This window comes from Haliotis rubra, unplaced genomic scaffold (assembly GCF_003918875.1).
Source record: "Haliotis rubra isolate DU_JTF1 unplaced genomic scaffold, ASM391887v1 Scf187, whole genome shotgun sequence".
NCBI lineage: Eukaryota > Metazoa > Mollusca > Gastropoda > Lepetellida > Haliotidae > Haliotis > Haliotis rubra.
Window position 1 is genome coordinate 532,992 of NW_025765858.1, and position 14,295 is coordinate 547,286.

At 41.0% G+C, this 14,295-nt stretch overlaps 1 protein-coding gene across 1 annotated transcript in view; it reads left to right on the forward strand.

Moving 5' to 3' along the window:
- The window catches only part of LOC124274001 (multidrug resistance-associated protein 1-like), a 29,183-nt gene extending 15,399 nt beyond the window's left edge, over window positions 1–13,784 (forward strand). Inside the window, exons 15-25 of the mRNA XM_046709334.1 lie at window positions 414–597; window positions 1,479–1,710; window positions 2,232–2,542; window positions 3,290–3,489; window positions 5,440–5,563; window positions 6,655–6,756; window positions 7,996–8,142; window positions 8,930–9,088; window positions 10,356–10,522; window positions 12,117–12,311; window positions 13,673–13,784. Of these exons, the coding sequence (XP_046565290.1) occupies window positions 414–597; window positions 1,479–1,710; window positions 2,232–2,542; window positions 3,290–3,489; window positions 5,440–5,563; window positions 6,655–6,756; window positions 7,996–8,142; window positions 8,930–9,088; window positions 10,356–10,522; window positions 12,117–12,311; window positions 13,673–13,784 (1,933 nt within the window). The remainder of the gene's footprint in view (window positions 1–413; window positions 598–1,478; window positions 1,711–2,231; window positions 2,543–3,289; window positions 3,490–5,439; window positions 5,564–6,654; window positions 6,757–7,995; window positions 8,143–8,929; window positions 9,089–10,355; window positions 10,523–12,116; window positions 12,312–13,672) is intronic.
- The last annotated feature ends 511 nt before the right edge of the window (window positions 13,785–14,295 follow it).

Here is a 14,295-nt window from a genome sequence, read left to right on the forward strand (position 1 = left end):
TACGGATTCGATTCTTTACATGGCTGTAATGTGTGAAGCCAATTTCTGGTGTCCCCAGCGGTGATATTGTTGGAATGTTGCTAAAAGTAGAATAAAATAATACTCACTCACTCACACGGGTGCTCAATGGGACATAGGACCAAACACAGTTGTGAAGGGTTGAGGCCCTGTACTCGTAGCAACAGTGTAAGCCAATTTCTGGTGACATTGCTGGAATATTGTTTAAGGCGACGCAAAACTATGCTCACTCTCATATGAACTTTTCCATTTTTTGTGTTTACAAGTTCCCATTTGTCTGAGTATTGATAAAAAAACCCAAAAAACAGCACGTTCCATACCATGATATCAGACACGCATTTTGGCAGTGTAACATTTTGCAAAATTCAGCGACAACGCCTGTCTATAATTTTCAGGAAAATGGCGGAGTCGAAGTCGATGTCGTTATCCCGGAGTGTAAGGAGTCGAAAACAACAAGGGGTCGTGAAGAGTGGGGCTCTGACGGAAGAGGAGAACGTTCTATACGGACGGGTAGGCAGCGTCATCAGCTCATACGACATCGTCCTTGATGAAGGAATTATGAGATCCTTGATTCAGGCAGTACATTTACCGATCTCGAATTCGAGCTGATTCAATATCAGGAATCAGCAGGTTTGAGTGATTTATCCTCAGTTCAAATATGTTATGGTCGATATGTATCTTCTGTATTAGGTTGCGTATTCACCAGATTCATCTATACCAAATGAACGTTCAGAATGGCCAGTGATGTCCTGCTTCAGAATCCATTGCTACAGACTGTAATGATCACAATGTTATGACATATGCCTCTCATTCCTGTATGACGTACCCGTGAAGGTCCGGGTTAGAATGAACCTTCAGGTACCCATTCTTGTCGTAAGAGGCGACTAACGGGATCTGGTGATCAGGCTCGCTAGCTTGGTTGACACATGTCATCGGTTCCCAGTTGCGTAGATCGATGCTCATGCTGTTGATCACTGGATTGTCAGGTTCAGACGATTATTTACAGACCGCCGCCATATAGCTGGAATATTGCTGAGTGCGGCGTAAAACTAAACTTACTCACTCACTTGTATGACGTGTACACTATTTCAGCAAAAATAAACTGTTAATGTCTATTACTTAATACATATCAGAGTATACTACCCAATATGTAACCTTAAAGTCAACCTTTAAATGTTTTGGTTCAGCAAGTTATCACTGAGTGCGAATATTGGGTTCAAGCCAAATTAAGCATCATCAGGTTCAGAAAACAAGGGACATAACTCTGCACCTTGAGTTTCAGAATGATATCAATGTACTGCTAGATTTGTGCTATTCCTGAGCATTCAGCTGAACAACTCGGTGAACATTTCTGCCTGGCTACCCCCTATCCTCTCCCAAGGACCCTCCACTTAATTTCAGAAACAATGTTTGTCACACAACATATCAAACTATACATTGTGGTACGTGGACATTTGCAGGTGAAGTGGGGCGTGTTCCTGATGTACGGAAGGGCGGCGGGGCTACCTTCGGTCACAGTGGCCGTGTTGCTGTTCCTTGCATACCAGGCTATCAACTCTTGGTCCGGCTTCTACCTCACTGACTGGACAGAGGATCCTAGACTGACCAACGCTTCCGCCGTTACCTCCCAGACGTTTGTCGACGTGAATCACAGATATCTTGGACTATACTCCGCCTTCTCCTTATACATGCGTGAGTTAACATCAGGAAAAGGGGCAAAAGAAAGCGCAAACAATACTTCGAGTTATCCGATGTTCGACTCAATCGCAAATGTATACCTAATAGGCAATATGCTTGCATCAAGCTTTCACTTCGAGATAACCGTAATTGGTCACACAGTGTTTGAGTGTATACCCTTGAAAATCAGACCTTTTGGGAATAATTACAAAATTTATCATCGTCATCATCATCTTCATCATCCCGTCCGCCCATTTTTTTTAAAAACTCGTAAAAACCAGATCAGCTTAATAATTATGTCTTCATCATAATTTATGTAAAATATGTTTAAAAAGCAAATTTAAAGCTCCTCGTAAATTAATTGAACGACAATTATCCAATATTTTTGAAGGTTCATAGAATATGATTGTAATTGAGTTGCTATATATTTTTTCGCCCTCGAGATGAGAAACACTTAAAAAATACGGATGGCCTAAGAATATGTACTTGGTATCAATCGATTTGAAAAGGCATAAACGAATTCATTTCCGTTGCAGTTGTCGTTGTCACGGGGTATGGCTATCTGCTTCGGGTGCGGATGGTGAGGGCGGCCGCTCGTCTCCATGATGCCATCCTCAGCCGCGTCTTCAGGTCGCCTATGTCGTTCTTCGACACCACGCCTTACGGGCGTATCATCAACCGCTTGTCACGTGACGTTGAGACAATCGACAACACCCTACCTTTAATCATCAGGATGCTGTTGTCCACACTCTCCAACGTCGTGGCAACTCTCATCATCATCAGCGTCAACACCCCCTTCTTCATCTCCGTCTTGGTTCCGCTGGTTATATTATACATATGCATACAGGTAAGAAGAGACGAGCGGGTTCTCAGCTTCAACACGATCAGATAACCTTTAATACACCAAGTAATTCGAATATCCCAAGCACGTCTTCAATACTTGAGCAAGCATACCAAGACAAAGCCAAACAATCTACAGTATAATATAATGTTAGTCTACTTGCCTGTTTACAGGACCGCCTCCGTGGTGTAGTGGTTAGAGCGTCCGCCCGGGGAGCGGAAGGTCGCGGGTTCGATCCCCGACCGCGTCATACCAAAACACGTTCAAATATGATACTTGTTGGTCCCTGCCTGGCGCTCGGCATTAATGGGTACAACAAGGACTGGTCAGCTCGGAGTCAGTATAATGTGTCTGAGTGGGGTATTCATGCTTCACTGCGGCATGGTATCTCAGTGGGCTAGCACTATAAAACCAGCTTCAGTCTGGGCTAGTACAAGCAGCCGCACATACACATACACACGCATGCACGTCATCATATGAGCGAAATATTCTCAAGCACGACGTTAAACCCAATTTCCACCACCACCACCACCTGTTTACAGGAACTTTATTCAAGAAGTCAAATTTAGACATTTTAGACATAGGAAATATGGGCTCGTGTATCAAATGGTTTTGTATAACTCCCCAACATCAGATGCCCTAAGAATGACAACTTGAAGTCTTTATTGATGATGAACTTCTTTATTGCACAATAGCGACGTGTCGACATAGATACTTATGGAATTTTGAATGACTGTCTCGATTTTTCCCCAGAACTTCTACATCCCGACGTCCAGGCAACTGAAGCGTATCGAGTCCGTGACACGCTCCCCAATCTACATCCATTTCAGCGAGACCATTACCGGCGCAGGCAGCATCCGCGCGTATGGTGCCGTGGACAGATTCATAGAAGAGTCCAAGAAGAGAGTTGACAAAAATCAAGTCTTTTACTTTGCCGGTCTGATGGCGAACAGGTAGTCAGTCGTTCTAAGCAACTAGTGTATTCAGAGGCTCAATTCAGCAAGTGCAAAAGAATACCCCGCACGACTTTTCTCAGAGAGAGATTTCATTTAGGAAAAATAGGAAAATAATATTAATGGACCTATGAAGCTCAGTTTTGACACCAAGTGGCACCCGTAATTCACACAATTTCCCCAAAATGTATTTACAAAACAACTACCAGAACTGAAGCCAGACAATCAAGTGATCGATGAACCAGATGACTCAGTCGTAAAATTTAAATTTCGACTTGTGTGGAAGATCAGATTTAAAAGTAAATAAAAACGTATATGAACAAGATTTATCTTACAAACTACTGAGGACTAAACAGGTCACTGTCTATATCTAGGTCCAAACATTCCTTTAGTCAGGCGGCAGGGCTTTCCGAGTTGGATTGGAGTCAGTTAGATGATATATACAACTTTATTTTTACTACGACTTGTCAGCTTAATGTGGAAGGAAAACCTGTGACGTTCACGATGACTGACTGACTGAGTTTATTTTTACGTCACTTTTAGCAATATTCCAGCAATATCACGGCGGGGGACACCAGAAATAGGCTTCACACATTGTGCCCATGTGGGGAATCAGACCCGGGTCTTCGGCGTAACGAGCAAACGCTTTATCCACTAGGCTACCCCACCGCCCCGTTCACGATGAGTTTAGATAGTATGTCTATTCTGCTGAGACTGAGACTGATATATAAAATACCTGCACAATAACTATGTTATTGAAAACCCCAACACAGCAGCCTTATGTCAAATAAAGTTTGGGTCTAGTTCTTAACCTTTCAGGCATACGACATAAAACATATGATAATATTTCTTTTGTTTGGTGTGTTCGTGAAGCATAAAGTGAACGAATAGGATCACGACAATGGTCTCTAGTCACAGAAGAGCAGTCTTATTGTCATTGACATCAACCTGTATCATCATCAAACGGTTCACATACCAGGAATAGTGCACCCTGAAGATAACCAAGTAGCGTGACTCTTCTGTGCTGAAGTAGAATAAGTTCTGGCTGGTTTAACATAGTTACCTCGTGATAAGGCAATGAAAGATTGACTATATCTACAATGACATTATCTCTTATGTTCAGCAGTTATCAAAACCGAAAATACCATCTCTATAATCATGATAAGTACCTGCCAGGGTCGACTGCCCACTTCAACTCTCAGGACTGACACACTAACAAACAGTGATGACACGGGCTGCTGGAGAAAACTCTAACCCGTCACTAACTATTTCAATGCCAAGAAAATTGTTTATGCACGCAGACACTTGGTACAAGCGAAAAGGGGAATTGCATTAGACCTCATAGTTGTGACTGCTACGTCTAATCTCGAAATGTCGTCATCAAGTCCAAAAGAAAACTTGTCATAATCCCCACCTAGGTCCCGAATGCTCACAACTCGACCAAATAACCCCCGAGCAAGGATCGCAACACGCTTGGCGAAATCATAAGTCATGACGATTACTGACATTTTACACCAAAGAAAATTGGAATGATGTAATCGATACAATACAGTATATGTTGAGCAAATAATAATTTATCGTTTTATGACATTTATTGCAACTTTCTGGAAAACACGATGGATAAAGCAAAACCAAAACATCTTTGGGGTTAACAAGATCGATGTAGGTGTTATGCTTTCTTGCCAGGCTATTAGACCAAATTAAATTAATGACATTAATTGTATGTGTCAGGCCATTACCCTTCATAATCTACTGATGCTCATTCAATTGAAATCCTCATAAATTTAAATTTCTACGAATATAAGATTTTTGTCTTCAAAGACATTTACTTATATGAACCACACTTTTGATAAGAGTATAGTACAAATGTGTTGTTAGCGTAAGAATACTGTTTTTGTGACAATTTATTTTCTGGCTATCCTCTTTTAAACAGAACTCATGTATTTGCAGGTGGTTGGCCTACTATCTTGATATGATCAGCAGTTTCATAATCTTCGCTTCCGCCATCTTTGCGGTTGTCTCCCCCGGGACCAATGGTGGGATTATAGGGCTCTCTGTGTCGTACGCCCTTCAAGTAAGTATTACGATTGTATCACTTGTTATATTTGGGATTACACTTCCTTAGTAAAGTACAGATTCTTGTACTTTTGTTGGCTTGAGTCCCATCCGGGATTCGAACCCACACCCTCAACATCAGGCCTCTAATCCGGATGGGACTCAGTTCAACAAAAACTACTAGAAGCTGTACTGTACTGAGAATGTGTAATCCTAAATAGAACATGTGTTACATTTGACCACTTTGCAATTGGTATTGTGTATTTATACCTGAGATATTGTACTCACTTGACCAACTTCAGAAAAATGTCATCGACTTGATATACATTTTCATCATGATTTACAGTGCTCCAGATAAGATTTAGCTCATGTGGGTACTGTACCCACTGTATTTTTTTGGAGTGGGTATTATGAATGTTGAGTGGGTATTTCATTTTCCGTTACCCACTGCTTTCAAATATGTGCGTATTTCAGTCATTTTACCTACCTAAGTATTGTGTCATTGAGTAAGTTTACTAAGCAGGTATGTTCTGGCTTATGTCATACCTACTCAAAACCAACTTAAATATAAGGGAAATGATTTGATAAAAAATCACTCATCCTATACTGACAGTACAACACTTGACCTATACTAACAGTACAAATTGATAGCAATCGATGTCTATTTCATTACGCAAGCGATTTTTATAAGTATATTCCGTACGCATTTGTTTTAAACTCTTTGCGTATCTAACAGTTTAATGCGTAATTGGTACGCAACAATTATTTTTCAATGCGTAATTGAAAGTTTTCTATGCGTATTTTTCCCGAATACGCAGCTTATCTGGGCCTCTGTTTAATGATGGTTAGGTATCAGAGTAGCGTGCTCATTTGACGCAAAACATATAGTTCTGGTAATATCTAGTTTAGCTAGCTCAAATGGCGGCTATCGTATCATGTACGATCACATTCCCTCGTCTTTATTCGTCACAATCAACTTAGCACTAGATAGAGCGCAATACAGCGTTTGGCCCGTATTGTGTATTCATAAGTATTTTAATTCTGGACGCAGTGTATAGTATCTAATGCAGTCTATTCAACGATGTACATGGCTGATGTTGAATGTCACAGGTGGCGGGGTCGATGTCCTGGATGGTGCGGCAGTTGAGTGACCTTGAGACCAACATCGTGTCGGTCGAGAGGGTCAAGGAGTACGCCGAGCTTGAGACAGAGGTAATATTATGAACACCTGCCGTTGTGCAAAACAACCTCAGCGCTCTGATTGTCGTAAGATCATGTTAAGATAGTGTAGTTGCAATAAACATGGCGCCAAGATCATTTTTGCGGGCATGTACGTAGTCCCACCCTCACAAAGAAACAGTGATATCAATATTCCGCCAACCCCCCTAAGCTTACATAGAGACAGAGTCAGGGTTATCAATACTGTCTCCCCTTCCCGCAACCAAACAAATCTGCCCATACACCAAAGTGCAGTATCATCAATATCGTCTTCCACTCCAACAACCGGACACACCCACCCACACTGATACACACAGACAGAGACATCCATACCGCTCACACCCACACATACATACACACAAAGATAAACGAAGAGATTCGTTCACACACTCATACATTCACACACAACACCACACACATACATACACACACTCATATACTAAGATAAGCAAAAAGGCTCATTCACACACTCACACATTTACATACAAATACACACTCATACACAGTAGGCTAAACAAAGATTCATACACACACTCACACATCCACATACACGCACTCATACACACTAAAATAAGCAAAGAGAGTCATACACACACTCACACATTTACATACACACACTCATACACTAAGATAAGCAAAGAGACTCATCCACACACTCATACACACTAGGCTAAACAAAGAGATTCATTCACACACTCACACATTTACATCCACATACACACACTCATACACACTAAGATAAGCAAAGAGATTCATTCACACACTCACACATTTACATCCAAATACACACACTCATACACACTAAGATAAGTAAAGAGATCCATTCACACACTCACACATTTACATACACACACTTATACACTAAGATAAGCAAAGAGACTCATTCACACACTCACACGTTTACATCCACACACTCATACACACTAGGCTAAACAAAGAAATTCATACACACACTCACACATTTACATCCACATACACACACTCATACACACTAAGATACGCAAAGAGATTCATTCACACACTCACACATTTACATACAAACACACACATGCATAAACAAACTCATACACACTAAGATAAACATAAAGACTCATTCAAACACTAACACAAACACACACACACACACACACACACAAACACACACACAAAATAAAACACGTATGACTTTCATATCATTAAACAAACGACTTCATTGTTATTATCATGATCATATACAACAGTTGTGTAATCCAGGCGGACCCGATAATACACAACAACCGGCCTCCAGTGGAATGGCCTGAGTATGGGAGGGTGGAGTTCATCAACTACATGACCCGCTACAGGCCCGGGCTGGACCTAGTGTTGAAGGGTCTGCACTGCACAATAGAAGGAGGAGAGAAGGTATACACTTTCTTAAAATTATGAGCCCATTATGATGATTTGGATTTGGTTTTTTTGAAACAAAAGCGATAAACACAATAAAGGCATTGTGTTAAATAAAGCATTGTGTTAATAGTGTTTCTGAGTGCTTAGTAATGATTGTATTAGCTGTTGGGATTCCTAAAAGTATTCCAAAAATTGGAGTTTTACTCATACGTTTTAAGTGGTTGATAGCATGTGTATAATTCCACGTGGTCTGTTTCTCAGTATGATCACATAAAGTGAAACATAACCCGGGATCATCATTTGTCACTTGCCCACGAAGCTGTGCATGGGATCTTTACCACCTCTCCCAGCCTGCCCGTCGACTCCGCCCTACCTCCAAATCTAAATCCAAATCCATTGCAGTTATTCCGCTCTCTTTACTTCCTCAGTGAAGCTCACGTCTTCCATCAGTCCGGATTCATACATAAATGACCTACGAAGATCCGGAGTATAACTGATCTTCAGCAACCCATGCTTGTCCTAAGAGGCGACTAACGGGATCGGGTGGTCAGGCTCGCTGACCTGGTTGACACATGTCATCGTATTTCATTGGATTGTCTGTTCCAGACGCAATTATTTACAGAACGTCGTCATTTCGTTGGAATATTGCTGAGTGTTCAACAAAACCAAACAAATAAAGGCAAAAAAAACCCCACATGGTTATCCTGATGCTGGCAGGCCCAACACGATAAACTGTAATGCTGTACTGTACCAGGAATGAACATGTAGGGCATGTAACCTCTGTGTCATATTATGTTTTCAGGTGGGAATTGTGGGTAGAACTGGTGCCGGCAAGTCGTCCTTCACCTTGGCTCTGTTTAGGATCCTTGAAGCCGCTGGAGGCTCCATTGTGATAGACGGGATCAACATTGCTGAGATCGGGTTGTATGACGTCAGATCCCGACTGACGATTCTTCCCCAGGTGACTTAATTAACTGTTTATAACAACCACGATGTAGATCCGTTGTGGGGAATACCGATAATAGGAATGACGTCAGAGATGTGGGGATTATTGTACGATTGTTACCCATTACCAGGTAGTTAGCAATTATTTTAAAGATGAAGGTGATGAAGCAGGAGCAAGACGTTTCAGAGCGTATTCTACCTCCTTCATCAGCTGATGAAGCAGTACGAATATACACCAAAACGATATGTTTCTCATAATACAGACGCTGACATAAATAAATCAGACCCCACACTCACCCCTTTACCTAACAAACCGAAACATGAGTCTCATTAACCTATTCAGACAATGACCTTCTTTTCAGCCGATCCGAATTATCTCGTTTGAAAGTGAAAAGACATACCACAAACAACTATGGTTACACTGTATTCCAATTACTTGTTTCATAAGAAAATGGTATTTACAAGTATTTTTTAATTTTAAACTTTAATAACATCGTATTTCTATATTTTATGTCGCGGTTTAGGCCGCATGACCTTAACTAAGACGTCACAGACTGCCCCTGTTTGATGAGGTCGTAAAATGATTCACAATTCATTTGGCTCACTGGTTACACCTGTTATGTGTTTTTTGCGCTTATTCAATGCGGTTTGATAATGCACAATGTGGTTGATATAATATCAAGTCCGTACCAGACCGCCTAACCTTTCTAGCGGCAGAGCCTCGTTTCGAGATTTCCACGATTTCCAGATTTCCGTTTGTCAGAGCACGCTGTACGACAGAGCACGATGCACGACGTGTTTGCAAGGATTAGAAGGAGCGTAGTGTTGCAATATACAAGTGCTCAGATGTATCAAATACATGTAATACTGATTAATATTTATGTATCCAGTTGAATGAATTGGCCTCAAAATTCTGGACTGGTTATTGTACGAAGTTGCGTAATAAGATGAAACCCAGTCAGCAGGAAACGAGACTGTTGTGTAATCAATGCATTGACTTGATGTGATTTTAATGAGACTGTATTGCGTGAACAGTGCGTGGAATGATTTCAGGAAATGTAATCATGGTAGATATAATGATAGAAAAAAATGTGCATGGCCATTTGCCTATGAAGTTATGCTGTAATTATTTTGAGCCGTTGCTTCAGTAAAGATGTAATAGCAGCGCCTTTAGGATGAAGCAGCACTTAATCATCGTTGTATTAAGCATCTAAGAGCTTGATTGAGAGCTCAAATAGTCCTGTTTCCACTGAAACATGTTTCATACGTTCCCTCATTCTCAGGACCCTGTTCTGTTTTCCGGGACCATGAGGATGAACCTGGACCCATTCAACGAGTTCAGTGATACCGAGATATGGCGGTCTCTGGACAGGGCGCATCTGAGGAGGTTTGTGGTAGAGGTACCCGGCCAGCTGATGTACGAGTGTGGAGAAGGAGGGGAGAATCTCAGGTGTGTAGACAGTCCCTTTAATAGTAACACAGTAAATGGAGTAAAAATGTGTTGACAGTCTCTTAAATGCACACACAGTAAGTGAAGTACACGTCTGTAGGCAAGCCCTTTAATGCACACAGAACGCGACTTAAATGTAAGTGAAATACAAGTGTGTTGACAGTCCCTTTAATATATACACTATTTAATGTACCATTCAGATGAGAATACTCCTTTTAAATACACACGAATAGATGTATGAGTGTGTTGAGGGTACTTCTCTGATATACACACGATCAGTACCAGAGTGACGACAGTTTTATACATTATAAGTGGTGTATGAGTGTGTATCTTGTGCCTCTATAATGTACACCCAATCAGTCGATGTATGGAAGTGTGCACAAAGCCCAAGTTATGGAGGTAGTGATGGGTGAGTTAGTTGGATTTACGCCTCTCTTGGCACAAGACCAGCAATATCACGGCCGGGGACACCAGAAATGGGCTTCACACATTGCATCCATGTGGGGAATCGAACCCGGCCCTTCAACGTGAAGAGCTTATGCTTTAACCACAAGACTACCTCACCGCCCGACTTGTTTAACGAAGTAAATCAACGTACTCGTTTAAAGGCAGTGCCCCTTTAATTCACACGTAAACAACCGACTTGTTATTGTCAGTGGGTTAACAGCGGTCTTTAATTAAACATTCGATCAGTTGCTGGACAACCTGCCCATTGTAGACCGCTAAAAACATATATGAACAAAAGAGAAATATTACCCCCGCGGTGCTCCGTAAACTTTAATTTGTCAAACACGCGTCTTATCACTTGTGAACTGTGGACTAATTGTGATATTTTTAACTGATTTGAACAAAAAGAAGAACGAGTTTGTCTGTTAAATGAAATATTTTTTATGCATGATATATTTACATAAATACAAAAATATCTAGTCGGTTTCATGTACACCTCATATGAAATTCATGTAATTTATCAAATGGATGTTTAAAAAAACACACTAAGAAAAAACTTGGACAAAGTATGCGCCAACACGGCAATTTGATTTAGCCTCTGGAACATCCACGAACGTAAAACGAATGTTGACTTGGATTTTTTTACCCTCTCCAGAGGGTTTGGTAACTGCTATTATTAGAGCGCAATAGTGCAGTGGCTTAAGCGTCTGCATATCACGCTGAATGCCCGGGTTCGATTCCCGGGTGGAGGCACCTTGGTTCCGGTCCCGAGGTGGGCACATTTGCGTAGTATCCTTGGACTAGATACTTAGATCCACATTGTATCAGTTCATCCAGCTGTAAAATGGGTACCCGGGAGGATGTGGCAATGTGAGTGATCAGTTCACTGCGCCTAACAGGCAGCAGGGCTGCATGATCCTCAGGGAGTTGAAAAAGTATCGGTTAGTACGATGGTGTCCTATGACCGGGAATAGTAATGTACGTAGCGCCATGAGCACGTAATGTACCTGGATATGAGCGCCATATAAGCAGACTATTACTATTACTATTACTATTATTGTTGAAAAACGTGTTTATTTTTACCTTGAAAAAAGAAAATACTGCAAAGGTAAGCTAAAGACAAATTGCCAAATTGATGTTCTTTCAGTGTTGGACAAAGACAGCTGGTGTGTCTTGCCCGTGCTTTATTGCGCCACACTAAAATACTGGTGCTCGATGAAGCCACGGCAGCTGTTGACATGGAAACAGATTCCTTGATTCAGAAGACAATCAGAGATGCATTTGATGAATGCACCGTCATCACAATAGCCCACAGGTTGAACACAGTCATGGATTATGACAAGTAAGTTGGACTGAGTGATATTTTAAGCCATTTGTTGTTCATCGTCCCATTCTGCTGTGTGATCGGGGGTGTAAATAATAAAATGTGGATCAGAAACTCTAGCGATGGACATCATGAACATCGATCTCCGGAAATTGGGATACAATGACAGACATGACCAGGGCCTCCTTTCACAAAGCACAAGGGTGATCGTAAGTCACAAAGGTCACCTTAGTGCAATGTTAAAGAATGGAAGTTAAGGCTTAACCTTAGTAAAGTTTGCTTCGTGAAAGGAGCGCCAGGTAAGTGAGCTGGCCACCCTCCCGTTAGTCGCCACTTAGGACAAGCATGGTGAACTCCTACTTGCATCTCCATGAGGCCCTGACATATTGGCAACGGGAAAGAATTATCACTGGATGCTCTTGTAAACACCTAAAATAGTATATTTAATTTTATTAAACTATATCAATTTGTCTTAGCGTCCACATGAAACGATACTTGTAAGCCAACTCAGTACTCAAACATCGCACTCATACAATATAAGAAGTTGTTCTCCATACATTTGTCAGAATTGTACTTCCCAACTTCTAAAGTGCTTCCCAAAGAACATAAAATGTCTCTCTAGTCATGCGAAAGTTCTCTATCCAAAGCGTGTCATCAACGGACATTTTCATGGCTTGAGACGACCAATGGCGAGATCGTTCTCTACTCCATACTTCTCTCTCATGACACAACCCCAGGGCCAAACTGACAAAGTATGGGAAATCTCTCCTCCGTTTTTGCATGAGCAGCTTATTCAACGACATTGTCTCAAATGATGAAACTTCAGTTATTCTAATCACGAGATAATGTTTCCTTATACCTGGCGAAACACAACATGTGAACATGATGTATATTTACGTTTACTTATGTGAGTATACATACTCATGTAAGTAAATTGCTTATGTAAGTAAATTGTGTCCATGTGAAAGAGGCTATAGTTGAGCGTGAGATTAAACAACAATCAAACGAAAGTGAGAAACACATTGTTATATGACCTGTATACTTTATATATACAGTCAAATCCTGATGAGTCGAATCGCTGGGGACCAAGTAATAAATTCGACTTATCGATGTATTCGAGACATAGGTATGTCTATGAGGGTAGAACAAAAGATGATCCAGTCCTAATTCCTCCACGTAAGCATTTGTTTACCTAATGATTTCCCTATCACTAATAAGGGCACCTTATCAGTTCCAGTCTGATTAGCTATGCATAGTTATGCATAATATTCGAGACACCGGCATTCGACTCATCGGGATTTGACTGTATATGTTATGTATTGTTGTTGAGCGGTTAACGATCAAACATTAATGATTTACTGGACACCATATTGTTGCAGGATATTAGTGATGGCTTCTGGCAGAATACAGGAGACTGGTTCACCAGAGGACCTTCTGAAGGATGGGAAGTCTGTATTCTACGGAATGGCAAAAGACGCCGGTTTAATCTGAAGATGGCACGATCAACTCGCATTTCGTATTTCAAATTTATTCTTTCAAAATTAAACCGCCGGGCGAATGAAAGTATACAGCCATGTTGAAACAAAGAAGAAATAGTTATTGGACGCTGTATATGTGATGCAGGAATCTTACGAATGAGTACATGCATTACTTCAATGACTACCTTACAACGGATGACGTGCACATGACCTTTGGATGGACACAAGGAGGCATTTTACAGTGCACACTCATGAATAGAGCCAAGATTGAAGTGCATACATTCCTTTCTCCGATTCAGTATATACCCATGAAAACTTACGCCCAGATATTAGGATGTACCGAAGTATCAATTCAATTCAATTCAATTCAATTCAGTTCAAGTTGATTGGATTGGATTGGATTGGATTCGATTCAATTCAATTCAATTCAATTCAATTCAGTTCAGTTCATGTCGATTCGATTCCATTGGATTCAGTTCAGTTCTGTCCAGTTCAATTCAATTCAATTCGATTCAATTCAATTC